The 25926-nt window shown below is 28.7% G+C and overlaps 1 protein-coding gene across 1 annotated transcript; it reads right to left on the minus strand.

Annotated features, from left to right (window-relative positions):
• Positions 1 to 528: 528 nt before the first annotated feature.
• LOC123298649 (neuronal growth regulator 1-like) lies at positions 529 to 25128 on the minus strand. Its single transcript, XM_044880741.1, has 9 exons — positions 25095 to 25128; positions 16961 to 17082; positions 14547 to 14697; positions 12166 to 12263; positions 11198 to 11319; positions 9986 to 10235; positions 2229 to 2496; positions 1078 to 1187; positions 529 to 555 (listed from the first exon to the last, which is right to left on the minus strand). Exons 1-9 carry the CDS (start codon positions 25126 to 25128, stop codon positions 529 to 531), a joined length of 1182 nt encoding a protein of 393 aa, XP_044736676.1.
• Positions 25129 to 25926: the final 798 nt, after the last annotated feature.

Consider the following 25926-nt stretch of genomic DNA (forward strand, 5'->3'; position numbering starts at 1 on the left):
AAATGGTAAAGTAATTAAGTAATTCAAAACAATAATTCAAAAGAACAAAGTCAGCTCAAATATTTCAATTTCAATTAAAATATTTCCAAAAATTTGTTCCAAAAAATGATAGCTCTCTAAGTATCCTTTTCAACTCATCTGATGTCCTTGACCATCACTTTGATATTGATTTAAAAAGGAGTGTTATAAGTTTAAAGTGTTTCTTAGTGGCATCGTAGCCCCTAAACGGTCGAACCGATTTCTTGTGGTTGAGAACGTTTTATAGCTAAGTTTCCAAAAATCAGTTTACAATGAATAAATCGCATTTGTCGGGGGCTTTTTAAATTTTGTAAATTTCACTTGTACAAAATAATATACGACACGAAAACGTAAGTATATGTTTTTAGTTTAGGATCATCGAAGTGAAATTAAAATTCTCAAGCGGATTAATTGAGGAGGGAAATATTGAAATAAATATACGACTGTCGATTGCACAAGAAGACACGAGGACGCCGATATAAAGTTTGACGTTTCGATACAAAGCCTTATTTAGGTTGTTTGAGTTTCATTATGAACCTGTATGAAATAAAAGTTACTTAATAAATAGAGCAACATATTCTTAATGCATCAAATTCTTCAAAATCTTTTAGTTTTTATTTATATTAAATAATTAATTGCGTTAATTCGATCTAAAAGACTATATAAATTTTAATTACCTCTGATCAATAATATTAATTAATTAATTTTTTTTTTTGCATTTTGTTTTATGTAATTATAAAAAATTTTTCTTCTCGATATACTTAGATTTTATGAAGTTCATTTTTTGTTTAAAAAAAACAACTTATTGAATAATATAATTACTAATTTCAAAATAAATTCTAAGCTTCACTGGTCATATTTTTTATGTTTTTATTTTTTTACGTTTAGTTTTGAAATTTTTTAAATTTTTTAGTCCTGTGATCATAATTTTTTTAAAAAAGATTATTTTCATATATTTTAATAAAAAATGAAGAACGAAATTGTTATTAATTAAGTAGAACACCAATTATTATTAATAATAAATATTAATAAAACACTACAATGGTTAAATAAAAACACTAATTTGTGATTTAAGATGGTGGCGCTGTTGTAAGCTGCTAAGTCTGGATTTATGTTTGATGGCATACCGTAATTAGTTTGTATTGATTGTTCCACTACTGGTTCAATATCTGTAAATAAATCAATTTTGGATTGGATTTTATTCTGTAAAATATAAAGGTTGCTTCAAAATTATATACCCAAAAATTTAAAATACTTGAAATTTTTTTATTTGTTGTTTTTTCTCAAATCACCATTAAATTGTTCTTGTTTGAGGCGACCTTATTAGACAAATGGGTCAGATTCTACTTTCTAGTGCAGCGATTCTGGTTATCTTCTGGATCTTTTGCTTTTCGAGCCATAGCGGGATTAAAAGAGGTCATTATTACGGTATTTCGTTTTTTGCTCTAACATTTTTTTAAATTATTTTATGGTGTAAGTGTCCCGCTTTTTAACATTAACTTATTGGCATTGCTCATGAATAATCATTTCTATGTCTTAATTTAGTATTTGGTGTAATGGTGCTTTCTCGGCTGACCATATGATTGATCTCTTTGAAGAGAAGAAAGACAGCTGAGCCGCAAGCGCCTTAATCATCGTAGTAGCTCTACTCGAAAAAATACTCTGATTGTATTCCTTCGATCTTACAGTTTAAAAAAAAGTTGATTCCTGGTGTTTGGGGAGACGACTTTTTGATCTCATATAGGTACTTACATCTCCATTATTTCGATAAAATATCATTAAAAATAATTAATTTTTATCGTAGCTTGCTCCAAGACCAATCCAAACCCTGAAATTATATCGGCTTTTGGGTTGCGTGTGTTCCACATTAACTTGTGTTTGGATATTCATTAATGACATAATTTTATTCAAGAGGATTTGCATTTCGACAGAGTGTTAACGATTTCTCAGCAAGAATTGAGTAAAGTATCAGAGCAAATTTCAAGATATTCTCAAGGTGGAAACAAACCTGGTTAATTGAATTAGGAAAAATGAAGACTAGAAATTTACTACAGTCGGATTTCTCTGGAGATAAATTTTAGGTTGTAGAATATAAGGCTTATCCATTCCCTAAATAATTGTAGAAAGAGTTAATTTGTCGAAGTTCATAATGATATTGACAATTTATATTATTTAGCAAAACAACCAATAGTAAATAAATGACCATTTACCTTCTGCTCTAGTTGTAAAATGGAAAATACTTGACATTTTATTCCAACCATGTGCATTTTTTGCTTGTACCCGCGTTTCATAATGAGTTGCTGGCTGTAGTCCTCTGATCACATATGACATATATTGGCGTGTCAAGGACGGATAAGATACTGAACCAGTATATACAGATGGTCCTGGTAAAATAACACTACTCCAATCTTGTTTTCGCATACTGGAAATAATACTGCCTCCCATGTAACTGCCATGATAAATTGAAGTTCCATTTTCCTGTAATCATTTTATAAATGAAAATTTCATGTATATGTATATGAAAATGATAATTTTTATTATAATTATAATTTCCTCTAATTCCCAAAAGAATTTCAGCTATTAAAAAAAATCAATTTTATATTAACATGAAACAGATTTAAACGGTTAAACATGTTAATAAGGGATAAAGTATGCGTGTCTTGAAAATAATCCCAATGCTAATACATATAAAATATATTTTCCAATGAATAAATGAATAAAAAACATGATAAAATTTGTATCACCCAAGGGTCTTATCATTTGATACAGTGCTTTAAAATTATACCACGATGAATAATTTCTATATGTTACAACAAAAAAAAATATTTACGTATTTTATATAACTTATTTTTAGATAGGAAATCAATATTTTTAGTAAATAATGCAAAGGAAATGTTTTCATCGCGTATAACAAATTTAACATTTTCTTTTTTTTCTAAATGAGATAAAGCGGTGAATTCCAAATAAATTTGACAATATTTGACATTTATGATAAACTTTTGGTGCTTTGTTGCTTATCTCATTTTTACTTTACACAGTTAATGTTGTTCCTCTGTCTTGCTCTTACGCATTAATTCGATCTATAACTTCAAAAAACTTTTCGGCAAGACGTCACAATGCCTTAAAATAGTGAATAATTAATTTTTTTCATACTTTTGTGAAAATATAATATACGGATTTTACTATTAAAGTTATAATTCAGAATAGAAATGGCTTTTGTGGTAAGTGACACGACGAGAGATTATTTTAAATAAATTAACTCGAATTTGAAATATATAAACTCGAACGGAGACGGACAATATGAGAAAATTTTAATAAATTGGCAGTACATATAATAGTCGGTGTGGTACTAACACGACTTACTTCCCAGAGGGGGAAAAACATTAAAAAAGGTCTTGTTAGCCTTCATATATTATTCTTCGAACATGTACTGCAATTTATGCAGGAACGATCATTTTTTCCATAGATAAATGATGTGTTTTATCCACTTTTCAGATTCTGTTTATTCAGTTTTTTCCAGCTTTTTTAGTATCATTAAAAAACGGCTCAACTTATTCTGCTGAAAGCTCTTTCAGTTCTTAAATAAGCTCAATAATCGATTAAGCCCAGTCACGTGTTAATGTCATAACTGGTTCGCGAGATAATCGAGGCGAAAGAATCCGAAAGAACATACGCACATTCGAACATAAGCACATACGTACACACAAACACACACACATCACATTGAAAAGGTTTGATTCGGATATTGCGGCCTTGAAACCGCGAAAATATGTAAAACTGGAGATTTTCAAAATTGACCCCATAACATTAACTTCCTCTGGGAAGTTAATAAAGAAGTCGAATTTTACTTCGACGCTAAAGGCTTCCTTTAGACCGATGGTATACAAAAGAGGACATTTTTACATGGAACACATAGCTACTTTTTAAAGTAACTTTAAATGGTATACCTTATACTATTTTTAAAAATCGATTTTTCACGAGACATTAAATATGTTAATGTTGAAAATAACAAGTCAATTACTGTGAATATGCAGTGTTGAAAACTATCGAAACGTTTTGGAACTATAACATTAGAATTTAAACTTGTCTTTGTGAATATTTTAGGTGCATTAGATAATAATGCTTTGTCACACTATCTCGAAAGTTTTATTATATTAAGACCTAAATGTTTCTTTTTTGATAAATAGTGGATCGATATTTTAATAATAATTTTTATTCCATTTAATTTTAGTTTTCATTCAAAAATTGTTTGTCATTATGAAATCATCTTTATATATAAAAATTACGTGTCACGTTGTTTGTCCGCGATGGACTTCTAAACTACTGAACCGATTTTTAATTTGATTTGCACATCGGGTACAATTTGTTCCAACTTAAAGATAGGATAGCTTACATCTCAATTTATAGTCTTAATATTATTTTATTGCAAATTATTTGTCTATTATTTGGCAGTCTCAATTATTTGTTAGTTCCAAACGATTCTAACAGATGGAGAAGTCTGTTGACTGGATTGAGTATTCAAAAGATGGTGCTTTGTTAAAAATACAAACGTTTCATATAAGCCACAATTTAATAGCATAAACACCACGTTTTGCTGAGGCTAAGATATAACCTAAATTTATTTTTTCAATTTTTACTTTTTCAATTTTTAGTATTAACATAGTACAGTCTTCATGACTGATGTCCTTCTACTGTTCCCCTTGAATAGTGTACTACAACAAGAATCTTAGCCACAGTAACGCTAGTCTTTTATATATTATTGAATGTACGAAACTTGAGTATTTTGAAGCACTATGTTTTTCAGTATTTAGATATCTGATAAAAGTATGCCCATTAAATCTATTATCTAGTTTTCTTTTGTAAATTTTTAAGCCTGTTCATAACTTCCAAATTGACTACTTAACCTCATTAGTGATTTTACTAATAATAATTTATACAATTTTTTTTGTAAAATTACAAAATATTATGTTTAGTATTATGTTAGTTTTGAAATGTAGCTAACAATAAATTTTTTATCGAAATTGTATTTTTTTACATTTTTTTTGAAACTCTACTGTGCTATTATTGTTCATTTGTATTTCAGTTATCTATTTTGATTTAATATCAATGTGATCTTTTACCATGAAATTCATGAATCATGTTTGTGAATGTATTCATGTATGTGTGTGTATTAACCTACTCATTCCGAGTACAGTGAAAATAATAAATTACTGATTTGGTGATAAATTTGAAATTGAGAAATACTTGTTCTCATTTGGATTGGATGCAGAGTTTTTGAGATATCGCAATATTTGGATCGATTTTATCTATATCTCAAAAACTATTCGACCAGTCATCAAATACACCCGATTTTCGTAGTTTTTGAGTCAAAATTACCTTATATACTGAGTTTTATCGAAATTGTAGATAAAAAAATTTCTCGATTTTTTTCAATTTTTTTAAGGGGTACGTACGTACACCCCTTTGAAAAAATCGAGAAAAACGCACAACAGTTTTTCTTTTGGAATTTGATGAAACTCAATTGATGGAGTAATTTTGATCCAAAAAGTTTACAAATCAGGTTAATTGAATGATTAGACTTATAGAAAGCTACAAGGTCAGCGAGTATAATGAGCAAGACTTAATTTTTAAAAAAAACTAGAGTTCCCCACCTGAATTAAAGTCCATAAAATTATGAACAAAAAGAAGGATAAGTGAGGGCTATAACGTGATAGTCTTCGTGTTCAAAGAAGAAATTGTCTAGTAAAGCGGGCGGATATCTGCTAGTATGATATGAAGTTTCATATTTCAGTGCATATCTCGAAAAATTGTATTCAATTATACAGCATGTTTACTGTATAATATTATATAATATATATATTGTAGAATACTGTAGTCTCATAATAATAAATACACGATATATGTACAACATACTAAAAGTGGAAATACATGTAATGACATTAGTAAAATTTCATGTTGTATAAATTATAATAAGTTCAATGTGCATTATTTAATATTATATATTGAGTATTATTGTGTACGATTGTATGTAGTAAAATAGTATGTATATGTATGTATTTTAATACACTGATTGTGAACGATTTTAATGTATGCATGCATTTACACCGTGTTCTGTTATTGATTGCAGAAATCCAGCTTACCAATATAAGCTCATCAAGAGCAACAAAAAACTATTTTCTAAATTTGAATCTGACGCCAAATTTAAGAGATGCGGGTTTGGTAAAAATTGATAAATTTGTTCATTCACTGACTATCATTCGATAAGCAGTAGCCAATGATAATCAGTAGATATTATTAAATTTTATTTAATAATATTCAATTAAGAAAGGGATTTAAAGAAAAGTATAAGCTAAGCCACAACGGGCGTGGTTTGATTGTTTACTAATAAACTAATGTATACTCACAATAATATAAAAAGCGGGATAATTTGACCTAATCCAATTAAATCATTTTATACTTTTAATTTTATACTTATAAATAAAATAGTACAAATTTTCTAAATTTCTATTTCATAAACTTAACTAATATGCATAAGACATTTTACAGTCACCAAAAATTGGCATTGCACCAGCAGATTAGCTCTGAAAAATCACAGAATAGCATTGAAGTTCCATAAAGCAGTAATCCCATAAAGTATTATCCATCAAAGGCAATGAATTTGACTCGAGTATTATCCATCGAGAGACAGGAATTAGAAGCGTAGGTACAAGAATTATTTTTAGTAATTTGCATATCAGAATTTTCATAAAAAATTCTTGGCTTCATCTTAACTTTTGTCTATATCTATAGATGTAATCTATTAAAAAAAAAAAAAAAAACTTGCAATGTCAACACCGGACGGGGCTGTGATATGCTAGAAGTTCTTAAAACATTCTGTAATCAAGTACTATCAACTATTTGAATGATATAATAAATGTAATAGGATAGAACCTACATGAACGATGTTTATACATAGTCGTCTCTATGCAGAGAGTAAGTAGGTGGATTCATTAATAAATTTGTGAAATAAGAGATGGAAGAGCACTCATATGTTGTGACTTATTGTGTTATTGTAATTGTATGGATGTTTTTTCCAAACATAATTAGGTTTATCATTTCAATCTATACGTATATGTGGGACCTTCGGTAGGAACTAGGTTTTCGTTTATCAAGCTATGAAAAAAGATATTATATGATAAACTATTACCTATTTTAAAAATATACATGCACAGTAATTGTAGGTAAAACATTATTTTATGCATGGGTATCTATTTAATTTTATCCGTAAATTACCGAAATAAGTAATCAAAACAAAATATATTTTTCAAATTTTATTTCAAAAGCCATTTATGAACAGTAATCAGGAGTTCAAAAAGATCGGAAAAAAGAAATTTTTTAACAATGTGTTGAATAGAAAAAATAAGATATTGACGTGAATGGCTTTCGATTTGAAGCCATTAACTTTAGTTCTGAGCGAGTACCTAAACCACAATAAATAAATATTTCCAGATAATAATCTTTAAAAGAAGTATCAATCGGCCACTTTTTTTGTTTAGCCTCCACTCGCAATAAGCTACTTAGTCCCTATAAATATATAGGGTGGGCGGGAATTAGTGCTGGAATTTTGTTATTCGATTTACTACCTTGAGAAAAGTAGTACATTGCTAAAAGTTTCATTTAGAAAACTGAACTTTATATTTTGCTGTATAGTTTCGAACAATCACTTCAACAATTATTTTTTTCCTGACCATTTTTTTCTGTAAAACCAAAATTTACGATAATAGATTTAATGAATTTCTATTACATTAAAGAATACTTTTCTTATATGAGCCTAAGTGGCCGAGCGGTCTAAGGCGATAAACTTTTGTTTACTTAGAATAGGTTGCGGGTCCGAATCCAGGCATCGGTAGTGTGAGCAATTATAATTAATGGGCCGGTAGACTTGATCACATTGTCGTCGCTTGGATAAGAACGAAATAACCGACTCCACCCACTGTTATAGGCATAAATGTCACAGAAACGGAGGTTAAACCCCTTTATTAATACTACAAAGAATACTTTTCCCAGTTTTTGGCATTGATCCAGCTCTCCTCTTATTTGTTTTATGCTAGGGGTACACTATCTAATGGGTGACCTTCCAATGAAATAAGCTGAAAAACCATGACCTGATAATGACCTTCAGAACATTTCTTACATTTATTTTCTTTATAAGAATTTTAATTTGATGAACCAACTTGGTGGAGGCAATAGTTTTATAGTTCAAAGTTGTGTCGTGTCAAATAATACATTCTTATTTTGCATATTTATACAAAAAAAAGCTATATTAAATATGTATTTTGATAACATAAAATGTCTGGTAATAATTTGTATGAAAATTATTGTAAAAAAATATGTTTTTACATTTGTCTCGCCTATAATAGTCATTATCACAACACATATGTAATAAAAAATAAACATTTTTAGTTCAAAAAACATATATTTAGTGCAATAAACATACAAGGTACAGATTTGCACACAACAAATGTTCCAACTCTTGAGCAATAGGTTAGACTAGGTTAAAGCGATTTGTTCCATATGGCTTACTGGTAGGTATTGGAATCAACTCTTATCTTCGACTGGTTTTCGAACGTCGGCCGAATCAAGATGCAGTTAAAAAAATTTTAATTAGGAACTCGTTTTTAAACGCATATATGTATATATGTAATATGCAAGGTATACTAAGTTTATTCCCAAGTTTGTAACGCTTAAAAATATTGATACTACCTACAAAATTTTGGTATAGGTGTTCATAAAATGACCTAATTAGTCCATTTCCGGTTGCCCGTCCGTCCGTCCGTCCGTCGGTCTGTGGGCACGATACCTCAAAAACGAAAAAAGATATCAAGCTGAAATTTTTACAGCGTACTCACGACGTAAAAAGTGAGTTCGTAAATGAGCAACATAGGTCAGTTGGGTCTTGACCTATGGGTCCGCAGGACCCATCTTGTAAACCGTTAGAGATAGAACAAAAGTTTAAATATAAAAATGTTCCTTATCAAAAAATAAACAACTTTTGATTGAAACATTTTTTCGTAAACATACTTTTTACCCGTGAGGGCGCAAATTAGGCGTAAATTGTATAGTATGTATTATATAAATTGTGTATGTATGTGCAACGTGATAGAGTAATCAACACTATTTATGCATGGTATTTCAACAAGTAACTCAGTTAATTGTTTGTTTTCACTTGTTTATAGTATCATTTTAAGTTTTTTTGATAATCTGATATGTCTTATGTATAGTATAACATAATGTCTACTGATTATTTATTTTAATTTATTTATTGAAACCAGGAAAATTGACATCCAACAGAGGTAAACGCAGTTACCTGTTCGTTGGATCGGTTGTGAACTAGTTATTTGCACTCACTGTAAGGTAAACAAGCCAAAACTGTATTTATTGGTCATAGTTAAGTGATTGGAATAGGTTGACAAATCAATACTAGATTCATTGCCCTCAGCTTAGTCTTGGGCTAGGATTGATTAATCAAGCCTAGATTAATAAACCTTTTTCAAAGTTGATTACTAACGTCTAGTTTGGCATTTCTTACTTGAATATTATAAAACAAATAGTTTCCGACAATTTGAACAATCGCTTGCTCCAAAGAAGTCAAGTTTCGATATATGATTTTTGACTACGCACATGTTGAGAAGTTTGCCGTAAGATCCTTCAAATGAATTCATGCCCTTGATAGCGATGCTCTTGATAAAAGAGTGCCAAATATGAACTGTTGCTTCCTATGAAGGAATACATAAATTTGCCCCTTTTTCGTAAGAAGATATGTACAATTCTGTGTATCTTTAATAAATATAAAAACTCAATAAGCGTTATCACGATGGGCTTATTTTGCTGTTTTTTATTGGGGTCGACATCCTGTATGTAATATATACAAAAATGGTGCTCTCATAAATAATTACATATAAAAAATAAAAAAATCACATAAACTTACTATTTTAGGTATGCTATTCATTTGAATGTCAGGTTGATAAATTGGTTTATGATGTAAATTATCCAATGGTGGCTGTGGTCGAAAGAATAACCGAAATTCAGTAATTGGTGAATAGCTGGCGACACTCCAAGTAAGATTAAATGAATTTGTTGATTCACCAAGTGCTGACATTTCAAATACGGCCATTGCTGCTGTGCCCGTTAATGTTATATGCCCACGTGCTTTTCCTTGGCTATTGCTTGCCTGACACCTTCAGATATAAAAATAATAAAAATAAATTTTATTTAAATTTATTGCAGCAGTCACCTTTAACAAATTATCTTATTTTATTTTAGTATATTTAGAACGTTAGCCAAGAGCTTTTGCTGCATTTTAAAAATGAGGTTTTAAATTTGTAAAGTTATTGGTATATCAGTCGAAACCCGTTGTAAAAACAATAATGCAATAACGGTTTTTTCTTTCCGATGCTAAAAACTTATTAATTCGAGTATTGATTAGTAATAGTATATGACTATTAAATGAATATTGTCTGATATTATATTTCCTGAAATCAAAATTTGATTTTCTTTTATGGGTTTTGACGATACCTTAGAGTTTATTTTAGGTAAACAGATAAAAAATGAATATTTTCAACTTTGATAGTGAATTTTGTTAACTTGACGATATAAGACGAAAAGTTAGATACAATTTTTCGATATCTGGCGTAATTAACAAAATATTGAGCATTAACATTTTTTTTTAATTATTTAGTTTTCGATATTTCAAAAATCTAGGCAGATATCGAAAAATTTTATTCCTATTTTTGCCTACATTTATGAATTCATAATTAAAGTTGAAAATATGATAAAAATAAATTCAACCCTAAATCTACCTTGCTCGTATGTATATTCCTTATAAGGATGGAGAACCTTGGTTTTTTCTTTTATATGTAATTGATTATATGTTTTTCATTCATTTCAAGTGAAAATTATCAAATTCCTTCGAAAAAAGTCATTTTTGGGGATTTTCAATGATTTTTTTTTTAAATTTGCATTACATATTCTTTGAGTAAGAGTATTCCTTTAAATAATTTTTAGCCTTTAATTCAAAAAGACTCATACATCCTTAAAGCTGTTATTGCATTTATTGCTTTAAGATCCGATTTATTTTCGACTGAGGCTAGAGGACTTTCAACACAATTATATATGCATATATTTGATAGAAACTACATACGTATAATTGCCAAAATCTCCCGCTGATACATTTCTGATAAACAGCGTGTGTCTATTCCCACGATACTGTGATGCATGCTTTTCTGTTGTTCCAATTTGCGTTGAATCTTTGTACCAAATCACCTGAAACAAAAACAAAAAGATTGTTTTGATTTTGTAAAAATAAATTTTCAATTGCTTATTTTTAAGTGGGTTACTGTGTTTCTGATCTGATATAATAAAGTGAGTAACATTATTGTTTAAGAATTTATTATATTTTACAAAATAAAATTTCCATAAAACTACGGTAAATTAAATATGTAATAATTAGAATTAATAGAGAAACAATTTATCCCAAATAGCCTTTTGACAAAGTACATTATGATTATATAAAATTTTGTAAACGAGATATTAATGGTATAAAGGTTAATTCTCCAATTTCGATAAAACTCAGTATATAAGGTAATTTTGACCCAAAAGGTACAAAAATTGGGTGCAATTGCTGACTGGTCGAATAATTTTTGAGATACGGACTAAAATCGCTCTAAATATTGCGATATCTCTGAAATTCTACATCCAATCATTAAATTAACCTGATTTTTATACTTTTTGGATCAAAATTACCCCATCTACCGTGTTTCATCAAATTCCAAAACAAACATTTTTTTTGCGATCTTCTCGATTTTTTCAAAAGAGTAAAAAATTGCAAAAATGCAAAAAATCAAGAAATTTTCTCCAATTTCGATAGAACTCAATCAATATTTCAAATTTAGGGCAAAAGCCTATTGATTTAGTTTTTTAAACTTTTCTAATTTATAAAAAATAATGCAAGCACTGGTATTCAACACTTTCTATACAGGGTATTTCACAGGGTGTTTGTTTTCACTTGTTTTCACAAGTACATATTACTTTTTCTAAAACACCCTGTAAGTATAATAACAATTACAACGTATAACTATGATATTTTAGAATAATTATAGTATCATTTACCTGAGGCGATGGTTCAGCATGTACAATACATACAAGTTGTGCTTCTAAACCAATACCAGTATGTACTGAAGATCGTTCAGTTTCCACTTCGGGAGCGTCTGTAACCCAAATTATTATTATCACATATTGATTTTGAATAACATATAATTTATGCATTGATTTTGTATTTTCATATATTAAGTATATGTAAGTAAATAGCCCTACCCCCTGGATCTATCTTGTTATTGTACCAGGTGTCCCATTTTAAACAGTCCAGATGAAAATATTTTTAAAAGAGATATGTTTGGATTAAATGCCTCACATAAAAAAGTTTTCAGAAGCCGTAAATTTAACATTTTTATAAAATAATAGACAATTTTTTTTGAAACAAAGTGTTAATGTGTATGATGGGCTCAATTTTTTGAAATCGTGACAGATAGAATGACAGATTGACCCCTATGTCTGTGAGTCTGTCTTTCTGGCATTGTAGCTCCTAAACGGATAAACCGATTTTGATATTTTTTGATTGAAAGGAAATTTTGGAGAATGTTCTCAGCTAGGTTTCAGTGCAAATTTATGGTTCCGTACCTGGAAAAACTCAAAAATTGGCGATAATCTTCAAAATCGGTTCAGTTTTAAAAAGGCTTTAAGGAAAATGGTAGTGATAGTGTTCTTAGATATGTTTCAAGCATGAGTTTAGGGTTCCGTAAAATTTGTTGGAGGTTTTTTAAATTTTGTAAATTTCACTTGTTAAGTGATCTCGCAAGTCAAAGTTTTATTTGGGTCCTTCGTTAAAAAAAACCGTTGGGCTAGAATGTTTAAAATGGCACACCTGGTATAATACGGCAACACAGATATGGAAAATAATCTAATTATTTACAAGTATCTTATCCACTATATCTACGATGTAGGGTATGTGCGATATTGATTGATCGTATCTTTTACGATTGGAAATTGGTTCGTTAAATTTACTTGTACTATACTCCTATATTGTTAATAATATTGAAAGTAATAATATTCTTATAGATAGAAAAATTTAGAAAATAAGATTTTCTCTTAAGGGCATCGTTGAATTTAGTTTAGTATCAAAAAACTGAGTTGCATTTTATTATTAAAAAATCAAAAGCCCGATTGTGTTAATTAAAATCAGAAAAAAAGATACAAGTCCGGTAGTTTACACAGAAACTATAAGAATCGGGGGCCATTAAAATCTAAACCGATCAAAATCTATCCAATAAGGGCTGTTAAAGTCGCAATGTAAACTAATGGATGCGTTTCTTCCTTTTCTTGTCTATTTTTTAATACCTAAGCATAAAATTCTGAATAAGAGGAAGTTTTTGTACCATGACATTTATAATTCGTTCTGTTATTATGTCATTATGTACCACCTTTAAAAAACTCTTGAACTTCGAAGGAGTCAATTTGAACCACTATGAGTATCAAATATCCAAGCGGTCACCCCTAAGAGGAAATCAATTTCCATAAACTCTGTGTGACTTGAATATATATAGAAATAGATAGTTAAGCATAGAAATTTGTATAGAAATGAGTTTAATATTAATATATTGGTTATTGGTGGTTTATTAATTAAGTTTCGATGCTGTAATAACGTATTCAATGCTTTGATCTGTTTAGAAGTAAGAAAATTAACACATTGATTTAGAAAATATTTTGACATATGCAAGGCTATTTAATTTAATCAAAGAAACACTATCAATTGGCTCGACCCGTGCGAAATTGCGCTTCCTTGGTTACCGAAACCCGTGGCTAAAAACAACAAACAACAAATTTCGTAGAAAAGTGGTGGGAAAAAATTCTAAAATTAATATTAGAAGAACATGTATTAAAAATAGTAATTATATGTCTAGAGTATTAAGAGAGCGTCTGTAAAAACTAACATGTTTGCCTAATAATATTTTGAGTATTTTATGTCTAAAGTATTAAAAGAGCATCTGTAAAAAGTAACATGTTTGCCTTACAAAATTTTGAGTAGTAGGAGAGCATCTATAAAAACTAACATAACGGTAGGACAGAAAAAAAGTTGCTGGAATAATAATATATAAGATAGGGGTTAATCACATTTATTTTTGGCACATATTATTTTCCATTCTGACGTCATATGACAGATATTGTCTTTTAGTTTAAAAAAATTTGGTTCATGATTGAAATATGCACATATAGTATGTCCTAAAATGATTGCACACGGAAAATAAATCCTTTAAAGAACAAAAATATTCTATGCAGAAAAATCGTTAAAACGAGGCACTTGGGCCTGTTGTGTGATCTTACGGTCTATTTGTAATGTAACATTGATTTGAAAATTTCCAGTGATAAATCAAATAAATAAAAACATTTAATTTGAAAAATAGTTAAAAAACATAGTTATATAATATAATACGTACATTTTACAACAAGATTGATGTATCGAGTGTCAGGTGTGTTAACACCATTATCAGCGCTACACTGATATTGACCAGCTGAATGGCGATCGACATGTTGTAATAGAAGTGTTAATCCTGTTACTGATCGTTCACCACTTGGTAGCACATTGTTCTGGAAAAATAAATAAATAAAAAATAAATATAGATACATTTGACACTAAAATATGGAGTTCTTTCTGAAAAATTCAACAACTTGTTTTTGTCAATTAAATAGTTTTTTTAGACAAATGTATTTATTTTGGAACAATTTAGTCACAATAAACAATTTTTATAATAAAAAATAACTAAAATCTATGTATCATTTTTTTTATACATTTATCCTTATTAAGAAATCTACGAAGACATTGTTCGCGTGGTGACAGTAAAAGGTCTACATTAAAATTTCTTTAAGAATTGGTTTTTAATTTAAGTTTAATTTCTTAGTTTTTGATTTCAACTTGCATTACTCGTTTTGTTAACTCATCAAACGCGGTGGTCTTTACTTTTAAGCCCAGCAAAGTGGGCGGTTATCAAGCTAGTAATCAATATAACTAAAAATTACATTATAAAGGTAATACCTAGAAAATAATTTAATTAACTATTCATTAGCAAAATTTTCTTGTGTATATAAATTTTTGGTTTAGTTTATCTACTAAAGTCATTTATATTACGTTAAATGAAAGAATTTTCTCAAAGTGTATTTTATTAATAGTATTAAAGTTAGTTTTACCTACACGTTAGTATTTACGTTTAAGAAAAGACGTTAAAATAAACGAACTAATTCTATACAAGGTTGAATTAACTAATGAATATGTGCCTGTTTTATATAAATATTTAATAATGTTTGTTTATTAACAATATATATACAGAATGTTCGATTTACATCTAGGCATATAAATATCACGAGTATGACAGAATACATGCGGTAAGCAATGCATCTAAGTGAGACGTGTTATATACATGTGTTGGAGCATCGATATGCGTTAATATAATTGTAAGACGCTTGGAGAGTGGGAGTTTCTTAGTTGAATAGATGAACTACAACAGATAAGCCACGATACAAGTCACTTTTGCAATTAATTATAACACCTATAATACCTCTTACTTAGATGCATTGCTGAATGTATGTACTCTGTCATACTCATGATATTTATATGCCTAGATGTAAATCGCCTAGATGTATAATGTTCGAATTATAGTCTGTTTTAATGCATAAATTGCGCACGAATATGTATTCGAATAGTATCTAGATATCAAAGCCTTCTTTGTTTCAATAAATGACAATTTATTGTCGTATTCGTATTCGTTATATTTCAAGTGCTAAACCACTTCTAGCTTATAGACAAGTGAGTTTGGATACCAATTAACATGTCTATCGCGTGAAATTTGTAAAAATTAGTAAACTATTCTCACAAATAAGTTTATCATCGTAGACTTCAAACCTAAAAATTTCGTTGGTTCTCATAAGCCACACATGTTTTAAGAATGGATGGATATCAATCAAACCGACTCTATCAAAGAACATTATATACTGAAGACTTTGTATATTTTAAATGTAAATGACTTAAAAATCTTCAGTGTCATTTTAAAAAATTAAAAAAAAAAGCTTTTAATCATTCTCCAGGCTCAAGGACATCCTGCTGTTGTTGATTTTATTGAAATTGAATAATTCTTTATTGAGGTGGCCCAAAGGTGAAAAACTATTGTGGTAGAGTTACAAAAAATTTACTATTGGCTTATAGTGAATAACTGTATAAGTGCCCGTCGCTTCCACCATTGTTTCAAAAACTGCCTAAAGCGAACTGACTAAGTTCTGTCTGCCATGAAAGCTTTGAGTAGAAACGTTTTGCGTTCGTCTTACAAGCAAGAAGCTAACCTGTTACAAAATGAATGCCAAGACTTATATTTGTTTTTTAACGTTGAAATATTAAATTTTAGTTTTACTATAGTTCCTTGTATAAAAAAATTATCTTAGGCGGGAATACCCTACTTGTCTAGTCGTACCCGGTGCATAAGGTATACAAGTCAAATAAACAATAAACGTCAATCCTTTGAGGTATTTATGCATGTTATTTAACATGACACAAAAACATATAAGCAAATTTTAGGTCATACTGTCTATCTGCAAAATGTAATCTAATATTACTGACATTCAAACTAAAATTACAACTAACATAAGTGTGCTCTTTTGGTTTCGGTGTAATACATAAATTCTACGTAAAAAAAGATAGTGCGATTACAGTGCTATAAAACTATCCTTTTTTACCTACTCTCATATAATAAATACACTAGAGTACAAAAAGAACATACTACATATTTGATATGAATAATATGTAATATTTGATACTAAATATAGTTAGATATAATTATTAATAAACTGAAATATAGTGGCTAACCTTACGTGACCAGATGATTGTTGGTACTGGATTCCCTGAGGCGCGACATTCTAATCTGACAGTTGCCCCCTGTGACAATTCTAGACGTCCTGTGTGTGACACATGATGAATTTTTGGTGGAACTGAAACAAATCAATAAAAAAAATGGTTATAGAATTTTTTTTTTTTTTTTTTGTGAAATGTGAATTTTATATTATTTTTCCAATTTTTTAAATTGGTGTACGGAATAAATAGAATTGTTGAATTGAAGATATCAGTAACCAATTGAATGGTTATATAGATACATAAAATTGATCAAGATATGGTTTTAATGAATGAAGACTTATGCTGTGGTTTTATATTCTGTATTTAAAATGTTCATATTAGTATGAACATATTTTAGATTTAAGATTCCGAAGCGAATTCATCTTCACTGAACGTTTGGCTTGATTTTTACAGTCATTAGAATTTGTAGTATATTACATAATAATGTAATAATAAATAACACCTCATAAGTATTAAAAATACATAGTACATAGTAAGTTGTAATTTAATGTAATATATGATTTATATGCGCTCCCACCATTTAATGGAATTTTTTTGGTGCGGAACCCTCGAAAACAGTTGTAGTGGATCAAACAATGTTAATCTAAACCATAATCGGATTCACTTGAATACACACCCAAAAATTTCATAAAATTCGGTCCGTCCGTTTAGGAGGAGTACAGTGACTAACATCTAATATACAAATTCGAAACATATATAATAGATGTCTATTTCCTTAACATGAAATAAAACTAGAAATTAAATGAAATTTTATTATTATTCCTTTATTATGCTTTTTAGTAAATAATATATAATTTATAACGAAGGGGACATAGTTCCTACCGTGTGTCCTACGACACATCTCACTCTTCTTGTTTTTTATATAAAATAGATATTTAGAAAAAATTGGCCTTTAAATTTTGAAAGTAAATAAGTTTTCACTTTAGCTACGACTATTCTACTTTCTGGGAAATTTTTTATTGTTTTACAAGCAAAAAAATATTAAAATTGACGTAAATTCGTATAGAACGTTATCCAAACAAGAAAATAATCGAAATAAAAGACTAAGAATTATAAATATCTCGTCCTGAGTTTGAACCTTGTCTAGACCTTAATAACAGCCTTTTAAGTTTCGTTCCTCAATGAAACAAGTTTCAAATTTTATACTGGCGCTAGTCCATGATACGGACATCAGTCATGATACGGAATGCTAAAAAATATTGTTCAATGGTATTTTATGTAGTTTTTTTTTATTTTTTAAATGAATCGAGTTACTGATTTTTAAAACATTCAGTTCAAAGAGATTAACATTATATTATTTCAATCAAATTAAAAAAAAAGTAATTACATTTTTCATTTTATAAAATTTTTTTGTATCAATAAAAAACCAACTTTAATTAAAAGAATAAAATATTTTATTTAAAATATATGGGTCAAAGAGTTGACCGTATTAAACTCTTCATTTCTGATAACTCTTCTCTTAGTTCAATATTTTTATAAATTGTTTTTAAAAAGTGATATTTTTCAGTAAACAAATCTACCTTTTCTCCATATATGAATGTATAAATGAATAAGGCGAGAAAAATTTCTTGAAAGCAAAACATTTGAAAGTCAGCCTCGGGATTTTTCTTGTTTTTTCCTTAATTATTTGCAGATTTAGGGTGTGTGATATTAAGGTGTAATTAACAAAACACTAATATTTTCAATATAATAAGTAACTTTTTTGCGTCTTGAGGCATTTTTAGTATCTAAGAGGATTAACTATGATCGGGTTTTTAACAGTATTAAAAATAACAAAAAACATGATATTTTTGACAGAATAATTAACCTAGAAACAATATCTCAAAATAACATAAAAAATACCTCAAAATTACCTACAATATAAATATATTTGCATTAAGCTGAAAATATCCTTTCTATATAAAGAAATTCTATAAACTGCAATTCTCAAACCAAATATTGACTTCGAAAAAACTCAATTTAAGTTAGACTTCGAAAGTTTTAGTAATTCTATACATATTATATTAAATAGTTTCTATAATATGATCTAAAGTGTTTCTTAATTAAAAATTTCCAGCATACAAAACTTTAATTTTCTTTTTATCTTATAGATATGTAATATCTGTTTATGTCTGTTTTACTTATAAGTTTGTTCAAAAAAAATTGTTCCAACAGTAATGGAAAAACTATTTAGTTATTTTATTTTAGAATTGTTACCATACAGAGTTATCCAAAATTCACTAGAAATCGTAAAGGTATACGATTTAATACAAAAATAAAAGTAATTTGAAGTAACTTCAACTGAGGGAATTTTGTGCCGTCCTGTATAATTACAATGAATTTAAGAAAGAGAGATTATACTTCAATTGTTACACTGTATATCAGGGCTTTGGGAGTCATTTACAATTAACCGTTTTATATTTACACGTTAGGTTAGAAATTATAGATAGTATGTAAGAAACTGTACACTCAGTTCAAGTTTTTTGAGCTTGACATGTAACTTAAACAGAATATAATATTAAATTTTCTAATTAAATATATATTAAACGAAAAGTATTACAAAAGAAACCAAATATTCTCCATATTTATCATACACCGTAGGTACAAAGTTTACGAGCATGCGCTGTCTGGGCACTATATCTATTACTTTATTGGATAAAAACGATAGTCATATTCTAAGGAAAAATTTTGATTCTAGGTACTACGAATTTGATTAAGGTAAAAATATAATTATGGAAGAGTGTGGTATACTTACGTATGTCGTAAAATTTTTGATTTGAGGGCCTCGATTTCCTTAGTTTTTACTCTAATGATGCTTCGCCCCCAAAAAAAATTTTCGAAGTGCGTTTATTTTTGTTAATTATAATAGCTTCAAGAAATTTTCAGTTTGGAATAGTAATAAATGACCTGAATCCAATAACTTAGCAGGGTTTCGAACTGCTGACCTGCCGCATACGGAGTTAATGAGAAATGTATCACACAATCAGGTCGTTGTAGATTTTATGGATATTTCAGGATCATATTATTAATGTAATAACGATAAGATTATCGATATTGGTGGTTCTGGCCAGGAAATTAGAATAAAATTATTAAAATGTTGTATTGTCATCGGATCATCATAAATGTGTTAATTTTTAAGTTTAATTGGACAATTAAAAGTAGATATAATTTGGCTTCTAAGACTTTTTTAATGGTTAGTAACAAACGAAATATAAGCGTGTTTTTAAAGAAAAGATTATAAGAAATTCAAACTACGATGTAAAATTTGATCAAAAACTCGTAGATTAGTGCCCGGATTGCTTTCTCTTCTTTCATCTGTAGTTAAAACCAGCAAGTAGAAATTTGTTGTGTTATAAAAGTAATTCTCTTCATGGCTAAAATATAGCATATACGTACGTAGTTACGTATTTGATAAAAGAAGTAAAGTAGTACGTTATACAAGGTTGTAAGTACCTTCTCCACCAAGCACATCTTCTTCATGAAAAGAGAGATTTATGTAGTATGGCAGCATAAATTTTATTTATTTCAACATGCATTTTCAACATCGTTTCTGACGGATATTATTATATTCAAACGGTTTAGTATATTATATTTTTTTGTATTCATTTTATTTTATTTTATTTTTTTTGCAGCAGCAGATTTATTTTTTTTTTTTAGTTATTTATTTATAAAAATTGCATTTAAAAAATGTAGATAAATTTCAATTATAAAATTTTCAAATTAATTCAATAATTAGCTATATTGTTTTGATAAGATAATAATTTCGGAATATTTTTTTGCGGTTGCAGAAAAGAATTTGAAGTAGATAAAACATGCTATCTTAGTATGTCTGTTAACTAGTTAAACTAGGGAAACTAAATTGGAAAGCGCCTAGCATTAATTTTAATTCCCCTGGTAAATGCATCAGTTTTTGTTTTGTACTAAATAAAATATAGAAAAAAAAGTACGAGAAACTTTCTTTTCATTAAATTATGATTGTTCTCATCCATTACTATATAAAAAATGCAATACTCAATCTCGGGATCTTGTACAATTTCCAAGTTCCCTGGGATGTTATAAGTTTGAAATGTAAATAAAAAAAGGATGTTATAAGTTTGACCGCTATGTGTGTGTGTCTGTGTGTTTGTCTGTCTGTGCCATCGTAGCGCCTAAAAGGATGAAGCGATTTTAATTTTTTTTGGTGCGAGCTTAGAGTTCTGTTCTCGAAAAAACTAAAAAATTGCCGATGATCTTTAAAATCGATTCAGTTTGGAAAAAGCATGACATATAATTTTAACTTATACATAATTACTATAAAAAAGGATTGGTCAAATAAACCAGGCTCAATTCATTTCTAAAAGTGAAATGGTAAAATAATTAGGTAATTCAAAACAATAATTCAAAAGAACAAACTCAACTGAAATATTTCAATTTCAATTAAAATATTTCCAAAAATTTGTCCCAAAAACTGATAGCTCTCTAAGTATCCTTTTCATCTCATCTGATGTCCTTGACCATCACTTTGATATTGATTTAAAAAGGAGTGTTATAAGTTTAAAGTGTTTATCTGTGCGTCTGTGTGTTTCTCAGTGACATCGTAGTCCCTAAACGGTCGAACTGATTTGATTGAGAACCTTTTATAGCTAAGTTTCCAAGTAGATTCCAATGTAGAATCGTAATCAATTTTCAAGAATAAATTTCTAATAAGAATAAAAAAGATAAGATAGTGGAACTTTTATGTACCACTCTATATATACGCAATAATCCACGTATACAACAATAAATAATAATATTAAATTATAATATAATATTCATTTGTGAACAAAAAATAGACCTTGTGTGATGGATAATAATAATAACACATTTTTCTTACCTATTTTTTCTAACTCATTAACCATCATCCATATTCAAATGTATTTTTTTTTAAACAATATTCTTGTGCGATATACGCAATAAAACTTTTATAGACATAAATTTACGATAATGTACTTATTTCTTATTCGTCTATAACTTTATAATATAAGAAAAATAGAAAGATTGGTAAAAAAAACTTAACTATATTTTTGTGTACTGAAAAACTTTGATTTATTGTGTGGTATACACACACATATGTACGAACTACATACATGAATTTTATACCGGATTCGATTGAATTTGGTAAGATAGATATATTTAATCAATAAATGCAGAATCAGCATCAGAAGATTGAACTTTATACTACATACAAAACATTATTACATTCAATCATATGTATTTACATGATGGTTTAGTTTATACTTTTGAACTGCTGGTGATGTAAAAAAGGATTCAAATTATATAATTCTAGAAGCTTACCTCCCGCATTGCTGGGCAACTTCAACTTTAAGAGTGAACGTTTGTTATAATTAAGCCTTGAAAAGACAGAAGTGTGCAATACTAAAACATGTGTAAGTCAACGTAATTCAAATTTAAGACTGGTCCCAAGGGAAAAAAACCACTCCAACTAGCGATAAATGAACACCTAAGAACGAAAATCAACCATTGCGTTGTGTTCATTTGGTCTGGGTGTCAAATTTATAATTTTACTAGCTAGCTTACAAACTGATGGAACTGTTTCTTGGGTAACGAGCAAGAACTGTTTCTTGAGTAGCAAAATATTTGTCATTACTCAAAGTTTCAATACGTTGTTTTTGAAAAGCATGGTAAGAGAAGTTTTCGAGATATATAGAAAAGTATCTATTTTTATACTCGTTATTCATTTGATCATTTCATTCCCAAGATGCTCTCTAAGATGCGCTATAACCTTCACTTCCTTTACCCTTCTTTGCTAACAATTCCGTGGTTTATCCTTACGTTTAATTTTTCGGTGTGGAATCCTAATATTTTCTGAAAATAAAAAGCAGCTTATCTTACTTGTTGATAATCTTAGTTTCTACATGTGAAATAATTTTTAAAATCGGTTTAAGTTGTTATTACAACCTTTTATTTAGTTTCACCTGTCCCATTGTCTGTCTGTAATCAAATCTTGTAAGTCAAATTATCTATGAGTCACTCATACCCGACGTGGAGTAGATGAGGCGTTCCGATTCATTTTTGATATTTTAAATTGAGTGCCTGAAGCTTTAACGAATGGTCGAGTATGGAATTAATAGGCAAATTTTTGACACCTTAGGCTACATTTTGTGATTTTCGTAGGAAATTCTAATTTTTTTGATGATAAAATGTAGCTCATGGTATTTCTCATGAATCGGGCTATATTATATAAAAAAACAACTATCAATCCTTCAGCTTTATTATAGTAGTATAGATTAAACTCTAGGATAGAAGGTTAACTCTCATCCTGGGCACTGAATTCACGTATCTAAACAGAGATTATATTTAATGTAATTTGTACCGAATCGAGAGAAATGGAATTTTTTTAAGATACGAACTTGAATTACATTTGACCGAATTTTTTTTAAATATAAATACATAATATATTATGTAATAATTTTCACAGAATATAATAAAGATATTCATTTCTATAACATGGTGTAATAAATGTGAATATTTATATAGCTTTACATATTGTAATGAAACACCGAATATAAAAAGCTAATTTTAAATAGGTTAATGGTTTGTGTAATTGTTGTTACATTTTCTCTGTAACATACATATATATAGATACAGACTATCATTACAAGTACCTACTTGAAGTAGGTAGAAATATATTTACATACATACATACATACATACATGTACACTCGAGTTTATAAAACAGTGGAACTGATCTCTGAAAGTATATAGATTTACTTTAACATTAACTGGAATGAAAATGGGAAAGAGACAGTCAGATGATCTTGGGAATAAAATTGGCCAATTAGTACAGTTCTATCTGTAAACTGGAAAGCGTATTTAAACAAGATTATTTAAACTATGATTGTCAATTTTTCTGTTAATGTGACTACAAATACACACTATAAGCAAATTGCCGGAAAATGGAGCTATTGCATTTGTACTGATGATGAAATTTTGGAAAAATTTCTTCAAATGTTCAATTTCTTCAAATCGATACTATCTAAAAGACGTCAAAAATGACAGTTTTAAGCAAAAAAGTACTGTTGTAATTTTTTCTCTAGGCGCTTAGTTTTCAAAATAAAAATTCTTAAAATGCTCCACCTCTCTTGATGTCACTTATCCTCCTTCCATTACACTCGAAGGGATTGTTTTACACAGCTAAAATATATGTACAGTTTTCAATTCTTTTAAGTGTAAAATAGTCATAATTTATTGAGCATATCAGGAAAGATGAGTTATATTATTTTACAGTTTTATTCAAATCCATTCGGTAATTCTTGCGTGAAAGCATAACAAACAAACATCCTTACTTTCACATTTATAATATACAGGAATTGAAATTATGAAAGTTTCTATAAAAAAGAATATTATAAATAATAAAAGACCACTATTTATGAACAGTAATCAGATGTGACCAAAGATCAGAATTGAATCACTTAGTTAAATTGTACAGCTTTAATTATTATTACATAGTTATCGTTTTTCAATGGAACAAAGTTTTAGTTTCCTGTATTCAATATAGTCCTTATTATACATATATTACAAATTGTCTAACGCGCCCTAGCAGTTTTCACTTCAAAAATTTGGTTATGCTCTTTAATACTGGTTATAAAAATTGATTATTTTCTTTTTGCCATAAATTATAAAGTTTCTCCAAAAAAATCTTAATAACGTTGATTTTTTGTCCAAATAAGTCAAAAGATACTAAAAGTAAAACATTGGTTGAAAAACACATCATTCTTAACCAGTTGGCTGAAAGTTGACAAATAAAACAAAAACTGCAAATTTTGGAGGAAATCGTATTGGCTATTTAACTTCATTATAGATCAACTTCAAATTTTTTGAGTCAATGCATTCTCACATGATAATTGAAAGACGAAGTTCATTTATCAGTAGTTATTTTGTTAAGCAAACTGTCTCTTAATTTTCTTTCCATAGGATCAAATTATTTGCTCCATTTTGTATATGAACGTATTCAAGTATATCTATATAGATATGTGTTTAACATTATCAATACATTAAAGTTTCTGGCAAAACATTTAACTCAATAATGAAAAGGTTATTTTAGACCACTGTGTTACTATACACAACTAACATTGTTTTGTACTGTTCATAACATCACCGTTCATTGTTGGTTAGTTCCACCTTCCATATGGTAAAGGTATGAAGACCTTCATCCATTTCTCTCACCAATATGTGTATAATGGACTATACATAAATATAACCACAACATAGGAACACATAAGAGTACAATATACCAGGTTTTTCTATGCTATTATATCATCAGCTGATGTTCATGATTTTTATTTAAAATGGGCGTTGTTGTTGTTAAATATGTAGGATTTTTCAACGAGAAGTATTTAAGGTCAAGAAGTCGTTTGCGGCATGATGTAGTGCCTAACATTTTTTGTCACTAATACCTTGTAAAATTGAAAAGTTTTGCATCGTGGAGCTTTTTTCGTATATTTTTTAATCTCATTGGATTTTTCCTTTTTTTTTCTTTTTTCATCACCATCATTCAGGATACTTTTATTAATCTTATATTTCCATTTTATTGAATTCCTAAGAAAAGTCATTTCACGAGTAAACTGCCTTAAATTAATAGCCCTAGTTGAAATCAAATGTTAGATTCACATAATATATATATACAGTTTAATGGATCTCTTGAAATCTTATACGAATATGCTTAAAACCAGTCACGGTGAACTCGATTCAAAAATTTAGTGTATTTGGTAAAAGCCGAAGATACCATAGTCGTATTTGGCGATTTTTAACCCCCGAATCAAAAAAAGGGGTGTTGCAAGTTTGATCACTATGTGTGTCTGTATGTCAGTCTGTGGCATCGTAGCGCTTAAACAGATGAACCGATTTGGATTTTTTTGTTTCGTTTGAAACGTAATTTAATGAGGAGTGTTATTAGCTATGTT

Source organism: Chrysoperla carnea, chromosome 4, assembly GCF_905475395.1.
Source record: "Chrysoperla carnea chromosome 4, inChrCarn1.1, whole genome shotgun sequence".
Taxonomy (NCBI): Eukaryota; Metazoa; Arthropoda; class Insecta; order Neuroptera; family Chrysopidae; genus Chrysoperla; species Chrysoperla carnea.

Excerpts from the sequence above, each read along its gene's own strand:
- LOC123298649 (XM_044880741.1), bottom strand. The coding sequence starts at position 25,128 with ATGAACGGTGATGTTATGAACAGTACAAAACAAT. Across the intron at positions 17,083-25,094 it reads TATGAACAGTACAAAACAAT|TTCCACCAAAAATTCATCAT; the intron begins GTTAGTTGTGTA and ends GATTTGTTTCAG. Across the intron at positions 12,264-14,546 it reads CATCAATCTTGTTGTAAAAT|ACGCTCCCGAAGTGGAAACT; the intron begins GTACGTATTATA and ends TTTGGGTTACAG.